Source organism: Ochotona curzoniae, unplaced genomic scaffold (assembly GCF_017591425.1).
Source record: "Ochotona curzoniae isolate NIBS_2020 unplaced genomic scaffold, NIBS_Ocur_1.0 contig_1752, whole genome shotgun sequence".
In the NCBI taxonomy this organism is placed as follows: domain Eukaryota; kingdom Metazoa; phylum Chordata; class Mammalia; order Lagomorpha; family Ochotonidae; genus Ochotona; species Ochotona curzoniae.
In genome coordinates this window covers 12,600-34,003 of record NW_024465171.1, presented here as the reverse complement: position 1 = coordinate 34,003, position 21,404 = coordinate 12,600, and the positions used below count along the sequence as shown (strand labels likewise).

Genomic DNA, 21,404 nt, shown 5'->3' with positions numbered 1-21,404 from the left:
ATATATGTTTAACTTGTGCAGTGCTTTGTTTCTCAAGCCCGTGAAATCTGTCAGCTAATTGCTACCACATTAAAGACTTGCCTAGCCATGAAACAGGGTCATCAGCCTCCCCAAGTATATTTTCTACAGCTGCAGCAGACAACACATTAAATGGTAGCCAGTTATGGATAAGATGGACCTGGCACACACCAACCTAAGACAGGGTTTCTGTCATGCTATGGAGATTCCTGATATGTATAAGGCAGATAACATGAGAGTTCACAACTGAAGACAGGCATATTCAAGTCTGCATTGAAACAAAACCAAGGGGTACCTGTTGTGTGCTAAGGAGTTGATTAGCACTTGTTAAGTTGAGCACTGCAGGGTGTGGGATTGTGGTTGAAAGCAGCTGGTATAATGGGACTGATTGGCATCATATTGAAAGAGTATATAAGAAGTAATAAACTATGGGGAGATTTCCACCATCATTGGTCTCCTGTCAGTGCTTCATCCCCAGATCCTATCCATGTCCTCATTGCTGCCTCAGCTGGTCGGAGTACACCTCAGGCCACTGGAGGTATAGGATGTACCCTTACCAGGCTTAGTGATAAAAATGTGCAGAACCACCCTCCCTGCCTGGAAGGGATGTATATCCAAGCTTGAGTCCCATGGTAGAGAGCCTGAGTTTGCACTCTGGCAAGCTCGAGTTCTGGGAAGATATGTGAGGGTGGGACAGAGGTGCCCATGCCTACCTCACTGTTATACCTGGATGAATGTCCTAGCAGGCAAGGTAGTGAAGGGAAGAGTTTAGAATAGAAAAATTTAGATTTAGAGTAGAAAAGTTTAATTTGCCTCTTTGCTTCCTACACTTTGCTTGCTAAGAATAGCTGAACAAGATGTCTTTGGTAAATGATTTAAGAGAACAACGTGCAAAGGCACCATATATTCTGGGAGACAATTGGAAGATAAAAATGTTCCCAAGACTTGTATTCCAGGAGACAATTGGTGGAAAGGAAGTTCCCAAAATTAAAGAAGCTCAAAGGTGACAAAAAATAGAAATGAATTCCTAATGTCAATGGCTATTCAGCCCTATATTGTAACTTCCTAGTTTTATGGCTATGCAATGTTTATTCAGCCCTGTGTTGTGACTTCCTAGTTTTATGGCTATGCAATGTTTATTCAGCCCTGCATTGTAAACTCCCACGACTATGTGATGTTTGAGCTCTTTAGAAAGTTCCTAGTTTTGTTCTAAATTTAGTTTTTAACCTATTGTGCCAGCAAAACTTGATCTATAAAAACTGGGTAATGTACAGTGAGCGGCACGGATGTGTCATCCTCCTGCGTGAGGAACTGACCTCCGTCCCAGCGCGCTGGCATCTGAATAAATCCTCCTGCTTTTGCATCAAGCCTGTCTCCGCTGATCATTGGGGTGACACATATTCTCGTGGATCGGTAAGGCTGTCCCCACTCCACTCCGCGCGGCCTTACATTTTGGTGCATTGGCCAGGAAAGGTGTATCGCCCCCTGATCCTCGAATTCAGGCTTGGAGGTACGTAGGCGCCTTGTGTGTTCTGTCTGTTCTGTCTGCGTGGTGTTGAAGTCTTGTTTGTGTCTTGTGTACGCGTCCCAGCTGGGGTGGGTTTGCTCAGGCGGTTCGAGCCCCACCTGCTGCAGCTCCCTTTCTCACCCAAGGCAGGTCGGCTCATGAGGTTCCAGCCCTGCCCGGAGCTGCGGCATTTCGCGACCGTCTTCTGATTCGTGAGAATCGTGGACAGTGGTTGGCAGACGTGCCCGGAGAACCACAGGTCGTGGCCCTGGAGGACGCTCCAGGGTGGAGGGAGAGCCGAGGACGCTCGGCAGGCTCCTGATGCGGAAATCCTTCTTCCATTCTTGAAAGTGATCAGACCGGTTTGATTAGCGCTACTCAAACCCCGGGGGGATTGAGGCCATCTGATACTTTTCTGTTGTTGTGGAAGAAACGGAAGGGACGTGTTTGTCTGTGTATTTTATTGTTTATTTTTCTGTGTATTATTGTGACGATAGCAATGGGACAGACTGTGACGACGCCCCTTAGTTTGACTCTTGACCACTGGACTGAAGTGAAGGAAAGGGCTCATAATCTCTCCCTACAGGTTAAACGAGGACCTTGGCAGACTTTTTGCACGACAGAATGGCCCACTTACAAAGTGGGTTGGCCACGGGATGGTTCTTATGATCTTAGTCTCATTAAAGCAGTAAAAAGAACTGTTTTTCAGGCGGACCCGAGAGGACATCTAGATCAGCAGCCTTACATCTTAGTTTGGGAGGATCTTTCTCAAAATCCTCCCCCTTGGGTCCGCCCCTGGATTCCTCCCAAGCCAGAACGAGTGTTAACTACACGGAGCACAGCGGAAAAACCCAAGAAGATTTACCCGGATTTGCAGACGGATTTACTCCTTTCTGATCTTCCCCCTGCCTACCTCTCTCCCCAGGAATCCCCAACAGCCCCGGAGCTGGCCCCCTCCGGGGGCCCAGCCGCCGGGACCAGAAGTAAGCGGGCGGGGACTCCTGATACTAGTGTAATGTTGCCCCTCCGAGCATTCGGACCCGAGGGGGTAAATGGGCTACAACCTTTGCAGTATTGGCCCTTTTCTTCAGCAGATTTATATAACTGGAAGACCCACCACCCGCCTTTCTCAGAGGACCCTAAGCGATTAACAGATCTTATAGAATCTTTAGTCTTTTCTCACCAGCCTACTTGGGATGATTGTCAGCAATTATTACAGACTCTCTTCACCACCGAGGAGAGAGAGCGTATTCTTTTAGAAGCCAGGAAAAATGTTCCAGGACCCGATGGGCGACCCACTCAGCTGCAGAACATTGTGGACTCCGGTTTCCCCTTGACGCGACCTGACTGGGATTTTAACACCGCTGAAGGTAGGGAGCACCTTCGAATCTATCACCAGGCTCTGGTGGCTGGTCTCAGAGGGGCTGCAAGACGTCCCACGAATTTGGCAAAGGTAAGAGAAGTCCTCCAAGGACCCACTGAATCCCCTTCTGTATTCCTTGAGCGCCTCATGGAAGCCTATCGCAGGTATACTCCCTTTGATCCAGAGGCAGAGGAGCAGAGGGCCTCAGTGACAATGGCTTTTATAGACCAGGCAGCAGCAGATATAAAGAGAAAGCTTCAGAGATTAGATGGGTTAGGAAGATCTTCACTGCAGGATTTAGTAAAGGAAGCTGAGAAAGTGTTTAATAAAAGAGAGACAGAGGAAGAAAAAGAGCAGAGAAAGATTAAAGAGCAAGAGGAGAGAGAAGATCGAAGAGAGAGAGAGAGAGAGAGGAGACGAGGAAAGAGCTTGACAAGGATTCTGGCCACTATAGTCAGAGACGAAGAAAGGAATAATAAGGGGCATAGAAAGACAGACTCTCTGGGCAACCGGCGGTCCAGGGAGCCCTTAGCCAAGGATCAGTGTGCCTTTTGTAGAGAAAAAGGACATTGGGTCAAAAACTGCCCGAAAAAATGGGGGACAACAAAAAAGATACTGACATTAGAAGAGGAAAACTAGGGGAGACGGGGCTCAGAGCCCCTCCCCGAGCCTAGGGTAACCCTAAAAGTGGAGGGGAAACCCATAGATTTCCTAGTGGACACGGGGGCCCAGCATTCTGTATTACTACAACCCACTGGCCCTCTGTCCCAAAAGAAGTCATGGGTAATTGGAGCAACAGGAAACCAACAATATTCCTGGACTACAAAGAGGACAGTAGATTTGGGAACAGGGAAAGTTTCCCATTCTTTTCTTGTTATTCCTGAGTGCCCGGCTCCCCTCCTAGGTAGAGATTTGCTTACAAAAATAGGAGCTCAAATCTCCTTCACAGAAACAGGGCCTCGTGTGACAGATAAAACCGGCCATTTCCTACAAGTATTAACTGTGAAATTAGAAGATGAGCATCGCCTGTTTGAGAAGCCCCTACCCTCCGGTGGACACTCAGACTGGATAAACCGGCATCCGGGGGCATGGGCAGAAACGGCCGAGATGGGACTAGCAAAGCAGAGGCCTCCAGTAGTAGTCGAATTAAAAGCCATGGCAGTACCAATAGCTGTCCGACAATATCCAATGAGTCGGGAAGCCAAAGAAGGTATTAAGCCACATATAAAGAGACTACTTAAATTAGGAATATTAATGAAATGCCAGTCCCCGTGGAACACTCCTTTATTGCCAGTCAAGAAACCAGGCACTAATGATTACCGTCCAGTCCAAGATTTACGAGAGGTAAATAAGAGAGTGCAAGACCTGCATCCCACGGTGCCTAACCCATACAATCTCCTTAGTTCCCTCCCTCCTGAGCGAACGTGGTACACTGTTATAGATTTAAAAGATGCATTCTTCTGCCTCCGTCTCAGCCCCGCAAGCCAACCCATCTTTGCTTTCGAATGGAGAGACTCAGAGTCTGGGTTTTCGGGACAACTAACCTGGACCCGTCTGCCCCAGGGTTTCAAGAATTTGCCCACCATCTTTGACGAAGCTTTACATCAGGACCTAGCCCCCTTCCGCGCTGAAAACCCCCAGGTAACATTACTTCAATATGTTGATGATCTTCTCTTAGCTGCTGCCACACAGAAGGAATGCGAAAATGGAACTTCTGCCTTGCTAGAAGAACTGGCTCGATTAGGATACCGGGCGTCTGCAAAGAAGGCCCAAATCTGCCAAAGACAGGTAACTTACCTGGGGTACACTCTTAGAGAGGGCCAGCGATGGTTAACGGAGGCTCGCAAGCTTACTGTTACTAAAATTCCACCGCCGCAAACGGCCCGTCAAGTCCGTGAGTTCCTGGGGACTGCCGGGTTTTGCAGACTATGGATCCCAGGATATGCAGCCCTGGCAGCACCCCTGTACCCATTGACCAGAGACAACTCCCCCTTTACATGGGGAGCAGACCAACAAAAAGCCTTTGACGGGATCAAGCAGGCCTTACTGACAGCACCTGCCCTGGCCTTGCCAGATGTATCCAAGCCATTTGACCTATACGTACATGAGAAAGGAGGAGTGGCCAAAGGGGTGCTGACACAACGCTTAGGTCCCTGGAGGAGGCCGGTGGCCTATCTGTCAAAGAAGCTGGACCCGGTGGCCACTGGCTGGCCCCCTTGCCTAAGGATTATTGCAGCTGTGGCCCTCCTACTCAAGGATGCAGACAAACTCACTCTCGGACAAACAGTGACTATCCTGGCTCCTCATGCCCTAGAGAGTGTAGTACGCCAGCCACCCGACCGCTGGCTGTCCAATGCTCGATTGACACACTATCAGAGTCTGCCCCTGAATACAGAACGGGTGAAATTTGCCCCAGTAACTCAGTTCAACCCAGCTGCACTTCTGCCGGACATTGACCCTGGAGAGGCGGAGCCCCATAACTGTCGAGAAATTCTGGCTGAAACAGCGGGCATCCGAAAAGATCTGACAGACCAGCCTCTAGCAGACGCAGAAGTCACCTGGTTCACAGATGGCAGCAGTTATATGGCAGAAGGTAAGCGGATGGCGGGGGCTGCGGTGGTGGACGGACAGCAAGTAATATGGGCCAGTAAAATGCCCGAGGGAACTTCGGCTCAGAAGGCAGAACTAATAGCCTTAACTCAGGCTCTGAAACTAGCAGAAGGAATGAAGGCCAATATATATACTGACAGCAGATATGCTTTTGCCACCGCACATGTACATGGAGCTATATACCAACAAAGAGGACTATTAACCTCTGCTGGCAAGGACATTAAGAACAAGCACGAGATTTTAAATCTCTTAGACGCCCTTCATAAACCATCTAAATTGGCTATCATCCATTGCCCTGGACACCAAAAAGGAAATTCCCAAATAGCCAGAGGAAATCGGATGGCAGATATAGAAGCTAAAAAAGTGGCAATGGAGCCAACTACTATACTAGTGCAACAATGTCCCCCAGAAGAATCAAATACAGACAAGGAATTCCATTATTCTAGCAAAGACGTTAAAAACATGACTAAAATAAATGCAGTTTATGATATTGATCACCAACTCTGGAGGACGGAGACAGGCCGCATTGTCCTGCCAGAAGAAAAAGCTAGAGAGATTGTACAACAAATGCATAAATTAACCCATCTGGGAACAAAACGGTTAGCAGCTATACTTGAAAAGACTGATTATTACATCATAGGACAATCGGACTTGATTGAAAGAATCGTCAGAAACTGCATGCCTTGCCAACAAGTTAATACCCGTGGAGGAACTGTAACAACAGGAAAGAGACTAAGAGGAGATAGACCAGGTGTTTACTGGGAAGTTGATTTTACAGAAGTCAAGCCTGCTAAGTACGGGAACAAATATCTCCTAGTCTTCATAGACACTTTTTCAGGATGGACAGAAGCCTTCCCGACCAAGAAAGAGACTGCCACAATAGTAACTAAAAAGATTTTAGAAGAAATCATCCCCCGGTTTGGAGTACCACAGGTAATAGGGTCAGACAACGGATCTGCCTTTGTTGCCCAGGTGAGTAGACAGGTGGCCACTATACTGGGGATTAATTGGAAATTACATTGTGCCTATAGGCCCCAGAGCTCAGGCCAAGTAGAAAGAATGAATAGAACCTTAAAAGAGACCATGACAAAATTAACCTTAGAGACTGGCTATTCAGATTGGACGGTGCTCCTTCCTCTAGCTTTGTTCCGGGTGAGGAACACCCCTTCTATGTTTGGATTTACTCCCTTTGAAATTCTATACGGGTCCCCACCCCCCTTAAGCAAAATGTTCGAGCCCATTTATTGTACTAACATTAGTTTACACTCTAGGCTTAAAGCTCTACAGGCAGTTCAGAACGAGATCTGGTCTCATCTACGTGAAGCCTATAAGCCAGGAGACCTGCGCGTGCCACATCAATTCCAAGTGGGAGACTCAGTCTACGTACGGCGGCATCGCACATCTAACCTCGAGCCTCGCTGGAAGGGCCCCTATCTTGTACTTCTGACAACACCCACGGCTGTCAAGGTAGATGGGATCTCTGCGTGGATACATGCCTCCCATATTAAGCCTGCCCCGACTCCTGCACCGGAATGGACGGCCCAGAAAACTGATAATCCTCTTAAGTTGCGTCTCCGTCGTCAGCCTACTCCTGCCACTACAGACAAAGTGTGAAGCCGATTTCAGCCCGCACCAGCCTCAGCTACTCACTTGGCAGGTAGTCTCCCAAACTAATGATGTAATTTGGTCAACTTCTACAATAGCTCCCCCTGGGACATGGTGGCCTGAGCTGACCCCTGATTTATGTACTTTAGTAGCCGCAGGCCTCCCAGATTGGGAAATACAGCGAGAGGAATTACAACAACTATTATTTTATGTATGCCCTAAAGAGGAACTGATCATAAAAGATGGGTCCTGTGGAAAGATAAATGACTATTATTGTGCTAAAGGGGGCTGTGAGACCACTGGAACCGTTCCATGGATTCCATGGGCCATCAGACGAATGGACCGGATACAAGTTGCCCGCAGCACGATCCCACCAGGTGCCTCGAGATCAAGTCTTTGTCAACTCAGTAATAGTTGGAAGGGCACCTATTGTAGAGATTTCCCTTGTGATCCACTCAATATTACATTTACTTTGAATGGCAAACATGGGGCTTCTAGACTTCCAGAAGAGAGAATGAAGTGGGTGAAGGGTAGAACCTGGGGTTTACGATTTCACATGCCAGGACGAGATAAAGGCTTAATTTTTTCCATACGACTTAAAATTTCACCTCCACCCACTGAATTTATAGGGCCCAACCTCATTACTCATGCGCCTCCTAATATTCACGAACCTACCTCGAAACAGGTTTCCTCCCCAGCCCCTAGAATAGAAACTGTCCCACCAAGGAGCAATCAGCCTTCTACTCAGGCTAATCTATTAAAAATAATGGACAAAGCCTTTGCAGCCTTAAATGTAACTAACCCAGAGGCCACGAAAAGCTGCTGGCTCTGTTATGATATTGCTCCTCCCTATTATGAGGCTGTAGCATGGAATTTGTCTCAACAAGTTTTAATTACAAATCCCGTCACACCTGTGGACACCAGTCCAAAACCGACCGGACTTACTCTGACAATGGTTTCAGGCAAAGGATTATGCCTAGGAAGTGTACCCATCACACATCACCACCTTTGCGCCAACCAAGTGAGAATTCCAAACAAGGGGTATATTACAGCACCTACAGATGGATGGTGGGCCTGTGGTAGTGGACTAACACCTGTTCTTTCCCTCGAAGTGCTAAATTTGACCTCTGATTATTGTGTATTAGCCCGTGTATACCCAAGAATCATTTATCATCCAGATTATGATTTCCTTAACGCCCTGCAAGCAACTAGGATTAAAAGAGAGCCAATATCAATTACTTTAGCAGTTTTATTAGGTCTCGGAGTAGCAACTGGAATTGGGACCGGGGTCGCAGCTATAACCACCCAAGACTCTAAAATGTCAGAACTCCAGAGCTTAGTGGCAGAGGACATATGAGCACTAGAAGACTCGATCTCTAAACTTCAGGAATCCTTAACCTCCTTATCAGAAATAGCTCTCCAAAACAGAAGAGGGCTAGATCTAGTCTTCCTCCAACAAGGAGGCTTATGTGCAGCCTTAAAAGAAGAGTGTTGTTTCTATATAGATCACTCAGGAGTTGTAAAAGACACTATGAAAAAATTAAGAGAAAGATTAGATCAACGAAAATGGGAACACAGAGACAAACAGGGATGGTTTGAATCCTGGTTTAACCAGTCTCCGTGGCTGACCACCCTTATTTCCACCTTAATGGGGCCTCTCCTAATTCTATTACTATTACTAATTATTGGTCCTTGCATTTTTAACCGCTTGATTGCTTTTATTAGAGAAAGAATTAGTGCTGTGCAAGTTTTAGTATTAAGACAACAATATCAATGGGTAAATTCTCAAGATGAAGAAGTTGAAATCCCATGATTGGGATTTAGTTACAAGAAAAAGGGGGGAATGAAGGGAAAAGTTTAGAATAGAAAAATTTAGATTTAGAATAGAAAAGTTTAATTTGCCTCTTTGCTTCCTACACTTTGCTTGCTAAGAATAGCTGAACAAGATGTCTTTGGTAAATGATTTAAGAGAACAACGTGCAAAGGCACCATATATTCTGGGAGACAATTGGAAGATAAAAATGTTCCCAAGACTTGTATTCCAGGAGACAATTGGTGGAAAGGAAGTTCCCAAAATTAAAGAAGCTCAAAGGTGACAAAAAATAGGAATGAATTCCTAATGTCAATGGCTATTCAGCCCTATATTGTAACTTCCTAGTTTTATGGCTATGCAATGTTTATTCAGCCCTGTGTTGTGACTTCCTAGTTTTATGGCTATGCAATGTTTATTCAGCCCTGCATTGTAAACTCCCACGACTATGTGATGTTTGAGCTCTTTAGAAAGTTCCTAGTTTTGTTCTAAATTTAGTTTTTAACCTATTGTGCCAGCAAAACTTGATCTATAAAAACTGGGTAATGTACAGCGAGCGGCACGGATGTGTCATCCTCCTGCGTGAGGAACTGACCTCCGTCCCAGCGCGCTGGCATCTGAATAAATCCTCCTGCTTTTGCATCAAGCCTGTCTCCGCTGATCATTGGGGTGACACATATTCTCGTGGATCGGTAAGGCTGTCCCCACTCCACTCCACGCGGCCTTACAGTAGAAGCCTAGGATTATCACCATGGGAGCTCAGGTACAAGAAGTCTTCTACACAGAGTAGGTGTTCAAGCAACAGTTCTAGTCAAACCAAGGCCTCCAGCTTAGAGCCACCATTGAGAGAGTGGTGTCCCCTGGGACCCTCCAAAGAGCCTGCCTCTGAGCTGACCACCAGCAGTGGCCTCCCTAGTAGCCGCAAGCCAGGAGAGGTTCATACAGCTAGGCTGTTCCTCAGCTCTACACCCACAAATTGGTAATAGTCATAATACTAAAATATGAGTGTGATTCCAGAAATTCATGGAAAATGGAAGCAACAGAGAAGGGATTGAAAACAATTGAACTTCACAAATAGTATCTCAGAAGATGCATTTTTCACCATCTCTTAAAGAATGCCCTCTTGTTTTCCCATTACCTCCCTAAAATCTTTGCTAATTTAAGCTGCTAAGTTGTGGAGCCTGTGGGCTTGGCAATGGTTGGTCTCTGGGACTGCATGACCTCAGGTGATGCAAAGGGAATTGATCGACTAGAATTTTGTAGCTAGGAGTGGACAAAGTCCTGCAGAAATTTATAACACACCGTGTAGAAGCCCTGGAACACCGGGACTGAGAAACAAGCAGCGGTTGACCAAGTGCTGAGAGAGTAGGACTCAGGCCCTCTTGCTGGCTCTGTCAGTAGGCTCTGTCTCCTCAGTCTCATAGCTAATCTTCCCTTTGTTGATTGTGTGCCCCTGCTGCAGAGCCACACTCAGTATCACTTGTCAAGGGATGTTCTCTTCTCTTCTCCTCATTGTGCTGCAAAAAGCTTTCCCTCATTTCTGCCTGAAGCAGACTTTTAGCTGGGGGGAGGGAGAGGAAAAGAAGGCAGGCAAAGCCCACTCTATGGCCATGGAGAATTTCTCAAATCCAAGAATGACAGAGATACATCTGAAGGAGCTACTTAGTATTTCTCAGTGCTTGTGCTATGACAGAGGTCATCACAGAAAGGTGTATGCCAGCACCCCATATCAGAACACTAGGCTATTACAGCCACATTTCCTGCGACCAAGTCACAACTAATGCATCTGGGAAAGTAACAAAAGACAGGCCAAAGGCTGGGTCCCTGCACCCACATGGGAGACCTGGTAGATTTCCTGGCTCTTGGTTTAGTCTGACCCAGTCCTGACTATTGTTGTCACTGGAAATATGAACTGGAGTTGGAAGATCTCTCCATCTTGACCTCCCTCTACCTTATAAATTTATGTTTAACATTTTGTTCAGATTTTCACAGATTTACTTGAGTTCACAGAGTGCTAATGAATTTTTCCAGTTTATAGCAGAATCTCACAAATAGTTTTCAAATTAAGCTTGGGCTTGTGACTGACATTTGATATGTCTTGCAAAAATAAGTTGGTTAAAGCTGAGATGCTCCAGGGCTTTTATTAAAACGATGTTGCAGGTTTCCCTATCTTCCTGTGTAGGACATTGGCACTTGGTGTCAGGTGTCTCCACAGAGGGTGTCCAGCTGGACCTGTAGTGGGCAGAGCAGGAGCTAGGGGGAATCAAGGGAGAGGAAGAGAAAAGAGAGGCCTTCCTCCTTATTGCCCCTCCATGGCCTCGGGGCAGTCAACTCCCTGGGCAATCTGGATGTGAGCCTTGAGGGAGAGAGATGCAGACAGAGTGATCTTGTATGCATTCACTCATTCCCCAAAAGATTGCAATGGCTGGGCCACCTATAGGCGATGATTTTTTCTGATATGCTGCTAGGCCAACTGCAAACACAGCCCTAATGAGGTGAATATCTAAGGTTCTATTCATTTCCAGCAGCCTAACTAGCTTTTCAAAGTTTTATTTTTTATAATTTTTTTATTGGAAAGGCGGATATACAGAGGGGAGAGACAGAGAGGAAGATCTTCCATCTGATGTGTCACTCCCCAAGTGAGCCCAATGGCCAGTGCTATGCCAATCTGAATCAGGAGCCTCTTCAGTGTTCTCCCACGTGGGTGTAGGGCCCAAAGCTTTGGGCCGTCCTTGACTGCTTTCCAGGGCCACAGGCAGGGAGCTGGAAGGGAAATGAGGCTCCCGGGATGGAACCGGCGCCCATATGGAAACCCTGACTTGCAAGGCGAGGACTTAACCACTTGCGCCACCACGCTGGGCCCCCAACTAGCTTTCCAAATTTTGAGTTGAGGCAACAGTGTTGTAGTGTAATGAGAAAAGGCACTATCTGTGATGGCAGCATTCCATAGGATGCCAGTTCAGGAGCCAACTGCTATATCTCTGATCCAGCTTTCTGCTTGTGGCCTGGGAAAGCACTAGATGGTGCTCTGAGCCCCTGGAGAGACTCTGGGGAACATTTGAGATCCAGGAGAAGCTCCTGGGTCCTGGCTATGGATGAGTACAATTCTTATGATCATGGCCAATTGGGAAATGAAGCAGCAGATAGAAGATCTTTCTGACCCTCCTTCTTTCTGTAAATCTGCATTTCAAATGAAAATGAAGATGCCTTAATTTCTGCCATCCTGCCCCTTTGCATTCCATCAAATGTCCCAGAACTGATGCTTACAGCTAAACTTGGAAATTCAAATATGCAGGTCATGCCCACTCTTCCCTTGTGGGCCATAGCCTTGGCACCTCGGGAATGGTGGGCAGTTGCAGGGATGTGCCCCCTTAGGTTCCGCTTGCCTGAGTCTGCTTCTCACAAGAAGCTGTACAGTGAGGCCGACAGCCTCAAAGCTCCATGCCGATAGGTGATGCTTAAGGCAGCCCAGGGAGTTGACCCCTGCCTTGCTCCGCACCTGGCTAAGGCTGTGCCGACGGGGAAGTCTTGCTTTGGACAATCCATTATACTCCGTGAGTAGACACTGGGAGTGTATAGAAGCTCTTTCTATCTGTTTTTGTCTCCAAAAGGATCCAAATCTTGGTAAGTTGTCATGGTTCCCAGTACCCACGAAGCAGTGAGAAGCTGGAGGTGTTTGTCACCTGTGGACTGTTGTGCTTCTGGGCACACAGCAATTCTATCTTGCCTTTTCTTCAGTCTGTCCTGCTCCTCCAGTTATTAATCTTTCCTTATAACAAGATGTGGCAGTGTTTTGTTTGCACCCATATTGTTTGATACCAGCTCTTGCAGACCCTGGTGGGCAGCTGGGATGATGTCCACCACCAAGTAGGAATAGATGTTTCTGTCCCTAGGTCAGAGCCCGAGGCCTGAGACTGGCCCCTTGCCACATTCCCCTCCACCTCCATTGCCCAGCACTTTCTCAGCCTCATGAGGACTCTCTCTCAGCTGAGATTGCAGTGCTCTGTCTCCCCAGAAGAGATTTGCAGAGGGGCAGCAGTGCAAACTCGGTGTCCTGTTGTGCTTGTGGCTGACACTGTTACAGCATTGTTTTACCTGTGTGGATTCCTCTCTGCTTGCCCAAGAAGGTGTTGTGCAAAATTGCAGAGGGACTTGCCTGCACCTGGAGGTCAGACATCTCACACCAAGATGCCTGGCTTGTTGGCCCCTCTTGGTTGAAGGGGTCATTGTGCACTCAGCAAGGCCCCCGGGGAGAAGGCAGCAAGCACAGGAACAGGATTGGTTCTCCTAGCTGATGGAGACCTTTGTTTTCGTACCATTCTCTTTCTAACTCTGTTACAGCTCATTCTCCCACCTGATTCTTCCTGTCTCCTGGCTCTGGTAATCATTTCCCTCAGGTGATTTTACCGACTCATTGTATAATGGACCCTAAATGCCGTTAAATGTTTAAGACAGAAGAAAAATCACAAGACTCCCCATTCAGGAAGGTGTGGGGCTCTGTGATGGAAAGGGAGCGTGAGCCTGGGCTGCCAGAGGTGCCCTTGGCTAAGGAAAAGAAGGCACTGCATGCACCCAGGGTCACCTGCTTGCACTCAGTACTCCTGCCCTCCGTGAGTGTTCCTCTGAGCTCCTGGATCACTCCTTCCTTCCAGTACTCCTCCCCTCAGCGTACATTCCTCTGAGCTCCTGGATTCAGCTCCTTGCTCTTCACAGTGGGTCACAACAGAGAATGAACATGGGTGAACTCACGCAGCTTAATTATCTTGTTTGGCACAAAGGTTGACTTATATCAGAGAAAGAGAGAATGGCATGGGCCCTGTGCCATGTCCTAGCAGCTTGGGTCCTGGCCTTGTTTTCACTGGGATCCCATCTGTTGGCCGGTTCTAATCCCAGTGGCCATACTTCCCCTCCTGCTTCCTGCTTGTGGCCTGGGAAAGCATTTGAGGATGGCCCAAATTTTTGGGACCCTGCACCCATGTGGGGGACCTGCAAGAGTTATTGCGTCCTGGCTTCTTTTCGCACAGTATCTGCCATTGCACAAAATTGGGGAGTGAATCATCAGTAGGAAGATTTTCAACTCTGTCTCTTCTCCTCTCTGTATATTGGCTTCCAATAAAAAGTAAATTTGTATTTTATTAAAAATATCATATGTATGCATTTGAAAATTGGTAAGGTAGTGTTAGGATCATATGTATACATGTGGTCCTAACACAACCTTACCATTGTATATATATATGTGTGTGTGTGTGTATTTATAGATATATATATATATGAATATAGAGCATCTCAATGTTATATGTAATTGGTATTTTGTGTAGTTTGTATGTGTGTATGTGTTATTCTTAGATTTTGTGTATATATTTACATATATATATATATATATTTATGTGTGCGTGTGTGTGTGATATGATTTTGAATCTGTGTATTGCATCAATAGAGGAAGGTTTGAAAAGTCTCCAGAGGGTGTGCCATACACACATGAGACATAGCATGTGCAAAAGCAAATGATATTATATCACATACAGTGCTTAGAAGCCCTGAAGATTTTGCAGTTGTTCTGACTTGTAGTATCAATGTCTTTCTATGAGTGTGCATGCTCAAAGACTTTGTTATCTGGCAAAGACATGGTGAATGGAAATGCATTGTGAGGATTCATTAAAAGGTGAAGAGATTCCTTCCACAATGAGGCCTAATAGAGCATGTGAACTTGTGAGACTCCACCAATGCATGGGGGAGGCTCTGGAAAGATCTGTGTTATTCTCACTCCCATGTCAACACATGAGGATCTCCCAATGATCTCAAATCTTACTTGGGGCTCCAGAAAGCTCAACAAGCTTTGACTTGTTCCTGGGAATGCATCCCCAATAAATCAATCCTCAGAGACCTGCTCCTAGTGACTGTGTTGAGGAGCATCTTTTGTGTTGGGGTAGTTTGAGGAAATAGTGTTCTTTGTGCCTAATTGCAAGCCTTCTTGGATTTCAGGCTTTGCCCTTATGATCTGGCCTACCATCCTCTGTGGAAGAATATTTTCAATTAAGTTGATAAAAAGCAGAATGTAAGTGAGATACAGAAAGGCTCTCTGTCGTTCCTAAGACACACTCACAGCATTACACACATCTCAGGAGCTTCCACTGGAGCCATTTTGTTGTTGTTGTTGTTTGTTTGTTTTTTAATAAAATTTATTTGCAATCTTTACATAGATAATTAGGGTAAGATAGTTCAAGGGCTACAGGAAAGTGGAAAATAGTTTTCCATATTGTTACGTTCATGTTTAATGTTGGGTATTATGGGAGAAGGCCCACCCAATTTCCCACCCTCCCCAGGTCCCGGATGTAGGGCATGCTCTGATGTTCTTGCTCAAGTGGTCCTGATATGGCCACAGTTATGAATCATTGTCAATCTTGCCACTCCAACCACTATGAGGTCTTTGAAAATCCACATTCACTTGGCCATGATCAAGAGTAACAAGAATATATATGGAATTGTGCAGATGCATAGGTCTACCCATCCACAGATAATGTATTCATTCTGCATGTATTCATTGTTGCATGTATATGTATATATGTGTTTGATTGTATGCATTTGAGTGTGTGTGGACTGTGTGCGGACTGATTCATGTGTTCAGTTCATGGTCTACCTCTCTGATTTTGATAAGGTCACAAATTTATTAATGTTGTCAGTCCACAGAGGGCAAGATATTACATGAGATGATGAGCATACTCGAGGTCATGTAACACACAATTCTTTGAAGTGCTGAAAGTGTTGCCAGAGCCATGATTGTTCTGCAGCCATACCTGTTTATGAGTATTAATTGTCACAAGGCAAAATCTGCAAATCATTTGGAGTATAAACCTAGCATAAATGAAACTACATGCCATAGACTTAGAGTCTAAAAGAGATTTCTTCCACAGTGAGGTGGATTGAAGCAGCTGATTTTCTGAGCATGAACATTCTCCCATTAAGAGGTGAATCACTGTACATGGGCCCATGCACCGCATGGCTTCTGTGCCTGTGTGCTTAAGTGGAGATCTCCCACTCACCACTCACATGTGGCTTAGCCTTGTGTAGATATGACCTGCCTTTGGGGCCATATTCTCAATGAGTCTCTGTGCAACGACTTCCTCACAGTGCCTGTGTCCTGAATAACTGCATTGGGAGGAGAAAGTGAAGTGATAGTGATGGGGCTGAATGGCTTTATTAAAAATCTTGTTGACATTTCAGCTTTCACATACACCCTTCCTTACCATCGTCTTCAATATTGTCGCATTCAACCCATTCAGAAACAAAGGAGACTTCATCTGAGCTGCAGGAATGCTCTCCTTCTTTCATTAGACAATCTTCGAGTGCCACACGCAACTCAGGAGTGCCGTTTTGAGTCTTGTGGATGGCTGTGTGAGAAATGACAGCATGTCAATCTTTACCTGTGGCATCAGCTGCGTTTTCTCTATTTCTAAAAATAAATGATCAAACCATTGTTCATCAGTCTCCCTGGTAGGAGACTCCAACCATAGTGCATAAAACTTTTTCATTTTACGTCCTGAATGCTGGCATGAAGGGTATATTTACATATATTTTTTTTTACTCTATGATATGTTACATTATGTGTGTACAGTGTATTTGTGTGTGTGTGTGTGTGTGTGTGTGTGTGTGTGTGTGCATGCAAGCCCATGCACTTGTGCACGTGATGTATGTTTAAACTTGTGGCCCATGTGTTTGCACATTCAGATCTCTAACAATGTTGAATATGTCAGAATTTGTGATAAAGAGAAACCAGAACCAGTATCTTGATCATAACATAATATGCCTCACCATGTGTAGTGCTTTGAAGAGCTGAACATGTTACAGCTGTAGACTCCTGTGTTTCAAGTGACTCTATATCAATATTAATTCCCAAAGTACATGCATTCATTTGTGAATACGATTTCTGTCATTAGACAGCAGAATATCCAAGAACTCAATTGCTGGCAGGTCAGAGGTTGCTTCGATGTTACCATGCATTTACTGTGGTGGGGGTGGGATGAGATGATAGCAGAAGGTGCATGCATTTTAGTGGCTTAGTGAAAAGGAAAATCATTTTCCACCCTGAAAACAGAGGTTCAAGATATTTTGTATACAGGAACTTGTCCCCATTGATTGGATGTGGCTCTGGACAGTTTCCATAAATTTTATCCCTGACCACGATATCACATGAAGATGTCCAATCACTCGTATCTGATATACAGTTGAGGGGCTGTGATTTATTCTTGGGACCATATCCCCATTGTTTCTCAGCAAACAGACCTCATTTTTTGTTCCTATGCTCTGAAGTACTCCATTGTTAAAAAGCGTGTTCAGTAGAGACTGAAGACAGTGACAAAATTACAATTCTTTTCTACAAAAGGGCATGCCATAATGTCTCCCTTACCATCCTCTTTGATGATAATGGGTTCAACCCATGCTGGCAAAAAGTAGGCATCTTCGGATGTGACAGAACTCTCTAATTCTTTTGCAAGATGAGTTGGGACCTCCACACAGATCTCACAAGCATCTTCTTGAGGCTTTTGGAATGCTGTTTGGAAAAAAAAAAAAAAACAACAACAACACAATCTTGAAATGCGGCTTCACCTGAGTGGTCCATGTTTTCAAAGACTAGCACGTGCTGGGTCCAGCGTGAAAATGTAGTGGTTAAGGCCCTCACTTTACATTGGCCAGGATCATATATGGGCACTGGTTCTAACCCCAGCAGCCATGCTTCTCATCCAGTCCCTGCTTGTTTTCTGGGAAAGCAGATGAGGAGGGCCAAAGCTTTGGGTCCCTGCAATCGCATGGGAGACCCAGAAGAGTCCCTGGCTGCTGGCTTCAGATAGGCTCATTTCTAGTATCTTGAAGTCAGTTGGGGAGTGAAACATTGGATAGGAAAATCTCCCTCTCTGTCTCTCCTCCTCTCTGTATATCTGCTTTTCCAATAAAAATGAACAAGTCTTAAAATAAAATAAAAAAAGACTAGCACGTGCTGTCAGTATGTCTTTCTGCATGTGACCATACTTGTGTTGGTATGTTTCAGGAGCAATGGTGTCTTTGTCTTTGCATGAATCTTGATTGTTTCCTATTGTTCCACTGCCATGTAGACTAAGGCAGATGTTCAATCCAGACAATAAAAATTCAAGTGTCTCACAATTCTCACTTATGTATGTGGTTATGTTTTGGCATACATATATACATATGATATATATATTCATTTTATATGCCTGTGTTATGTGGTGCCAGCCTATGTGTTTATGTTTGTATGTTACTGTAGATTTAGTAGTATGGCTTCTATATTTGCATGTTCGCTGCTTGAGCACTTCCTAAAACCTGTTGGCAATACATAGACATATTTCCTTCTCATGCTGTTGTTTTTAGGGCTTGAAACATAGCAAATTGGAATCTATCAGGCCCATGTGTGTCTATGAAAGTCAATTTTCAAAGATCAATATGCAATTCTTCATAAGGTTTGTAGGGACATTGTGAATGAAGTTGTATTTACAAGGATTTGATAGATGCAAAATGATAATCACAGTGTGGTGGGATGAATCACACAACTTTGTTTGCAGGATCTTGCTCCATGTGTGTAAATGTGGCTCTGGAGAGGTTTCCATATGCCCCATTCCTGCCCTTGTAATTTGTTTGGGAGGTTTACCTCTGTCCATCTGACTTGCTTTTCATGAACCATGCCCTCCATTTTGCCACATTCCCAATGAATCTTTACCCAGAGTCCTTATCCTAGAGCCTGTATCCTGAAGCAGTACCTTGTGAGGGGAAACTGAACTGGATAGTGTATATCCTGGTTGAATTCAATCATCTGTCTCCTTTTGAGGCTTTACCTACAGGATGTCTTACCATCTTCTTCAATAACGATGGGTTCAATGCAGTCGGAAACACAGGATGCTTCATTTAACTTTGGAATATTATCCCCTGTTTTGATAAGATGTCTTTGGAGTGCCGCAGACATCTCAGGAGCATTGTCTTGAGCCATTTGAAATTGTGAGAGAGAAAATGAAAACAGGTGATTTTAAATGCTACATCATCTAATTGTCAAGGTTGTCAAAAGAAAAGCACATCTAGTTAATATGCTGTTACTCATGCATGAGACTTACTTTTAAGCATTGATATAACATCATCATTCATTGACGCTAGTTGTTCATCATTCAATGAAGCCAACATCGTCCACCCCAGCACAGACCATGGCATATGCCCTGGCCATTTCACTCATGGCATATGTCCTGGCCAACTCTGTCAGGAGTGATGGTGTCTTTATATCTTATATTACATATGGTATGTATACTTTGTGATGTATTATGAATAGTTTATATGTGCTGTTGCATTAATCTAAATAAATCAGCATATTAGATTTCTATTCATTTTATGCTAGATGCTTTTTGTGTGTGTGGTGCATGGGGTTTGTGTCCGGAGGTGTGGTTTGGGCATATTCTCAGCTGAAAAGGTTTCTGATTGTGTCACTGCATTAGAAAACAGATATTGCAATGAGGAAAATCCTAGAGAATTTCCCTTTCCACTAGCCTGTATCTAAAAAGCTAACTTGATTATTAATGATGTGTCCTGTGATGTCAATAGCTGTCTATGAAAGGCAAATGTAAAGCAAAGTTTAATTTACAATGCATCTTGAAGCTGGTCAGGCAATGGCAAATGGAAATACATTTTAGAAAATGTGTTAGAGGGGTAAAAGATTTCTTCTACATTAAGTGGGGTGAAGCAGGTAATTTTCTGAGCAGGAGCTCATTCTCAATGTATGGGGGAGCCTCTGAAGAAGTTTCTAATCTTCTCTAAAATGCCCAGGTTACCATTTAGAGATGCCCAAGTTTCTCACTGACAGGTTTCCTGTAACTGGGGCTACATTCCAAGGAATCTCTCTCCAGATCTCCATCCTAGCGGTTTTATCCTGATTAATTACATTGTTTTCAGAATCTTCAGAGAAATGTGTTTGAGCTTTGTGGATGAGTTTAATGTCTCATCACCAATTAGGCCTGCACATTTACTCTTCCTTACCGTCTTCTTCAATATTACTGGGTTCAGTCCAAGCTGAAACGAAGGAGACTTCATCTGAAATGGAGCAACTCTCTCATTGTTTTGTTAGATGACGTTGAGTGTCCTCTTGAGGTGTTTGTATTGCTGTGTGAGAAATGACATCCTGTCAGCGTTGAGCTGTGGCATCATTGGATTTGCTTGTCATTTCAAAGTATAGTAGAGCAAATATTTATGTTAGTGTTGTGACTGGCATTGAAAATCGCAGGAAAAAAATAAGAAAGAAGGTTAACTGTGTCAAACCGTAAATCTACATTGTTACCCCTTGCTCTTTGTCATACTGATTGAGATATATGCCCCAGCCAAAGCACAGAAGCAAAAGCGTTCAATTTCTTTCTTACTGGTTTGTTGGTTGAGGTTATTTTCACAATCTTTCCATGCATAGATATCAACATATAAATGTGTATGAATATGCACACATATATATCTGTGTATAAACATTTACATGAGATACATATATTCCTTTAGTTTTTATGTGTAGGATTTGTTGGCTCTTATTTATTTTTCCTTGGCTGAAAAAGAAACTGTTTGTGCCAATCAGTAAGCCACCAGAACCAGCATTTAAAATTTTTCATTGTGGCATTCTCTTCTTGTGGCCTTTGAAATGCGGTGTGAACTGAGGTGTCTCTCTGCACATGATAGCACATATGTGTATATATTGTCAGTCAACATGGGGCATGCTTTAATTGGAATGAACTTAGCTTCAACATACCTAACATTAGATATGTTACCCCTTGAGCATTCTTACTTATTCTCTGGTCAGTGGTCAAGTGAAAATCATCAATAAATCTCATTTTAGCTGTGTCTGTTGTTTTTATTTGGGCACTGTGTGTGTGTGTGTGTGTGTGTGTGTGTGTGTGTGTGTTTATATACTCATCATAGTCATGGGGAATTGCTATATTAAAGCTTTCCTCACTTAGAATTTATCCATGTGTGGTGTTTAAATATTCATTCACTATTCCATACATCTGCTTTTCTGTTTCATGTTTGTTTTAAGATTATGAATTGTTTTATGAAATGCTCTCAGATCATCATGTTTTATTGTAGCTTTCTCAAGCTTATTAGTGTCACCAACTGTGTAAAATGGGAATTGTTCGAAGTGAGAAAATTAAACATTTTATAATTCAAAGATGACTCTGCATTACAATTGCAGATTGACTTAATAGACAGAGGCATCAAAAAATCAAATTTAAAGGAGAAGCTCCAGATGGGGATGGGTGCCCTCAGAGTTCTCAGCCTCTGAAGGCACTCCTATTGCCATCGTCTCCTTAGTGGTTGGAATGTAGTCCTTGGTGTCAGCACTGGTAGTTCTTGGTGAAAATTTGGGAGTCTTCATGGTTGGGATATGAGCCTCCTCCTGGCCTCCCACTCGCTGTGGCCTAGCAGCTAAAGTCATCGCCTTGAACGCACCGGGATTCCATATGGGTGCC

The 21,404-nt window shown here is 44.5% G+C and overlaps 1 protein-coding gene across 1 annotated transcript; it reads left to right on the top strand.

The window, feature by feature from the left end:
* The first annotated feature begins 2,024 nt into the window (after window positions 1-2,024).
* On the top strand, window positions 2,025-7,112 carry LOC121148654. The gene is given in 1 exon segment (XM_040968869.1): window positions 2,025-7,112. A coding segment is annotated over 1 exon segment (5,088 nt).
* The last annotated feature ends 14,292 nt before the right edge of the window (window positions 7,113-21,404 follow it).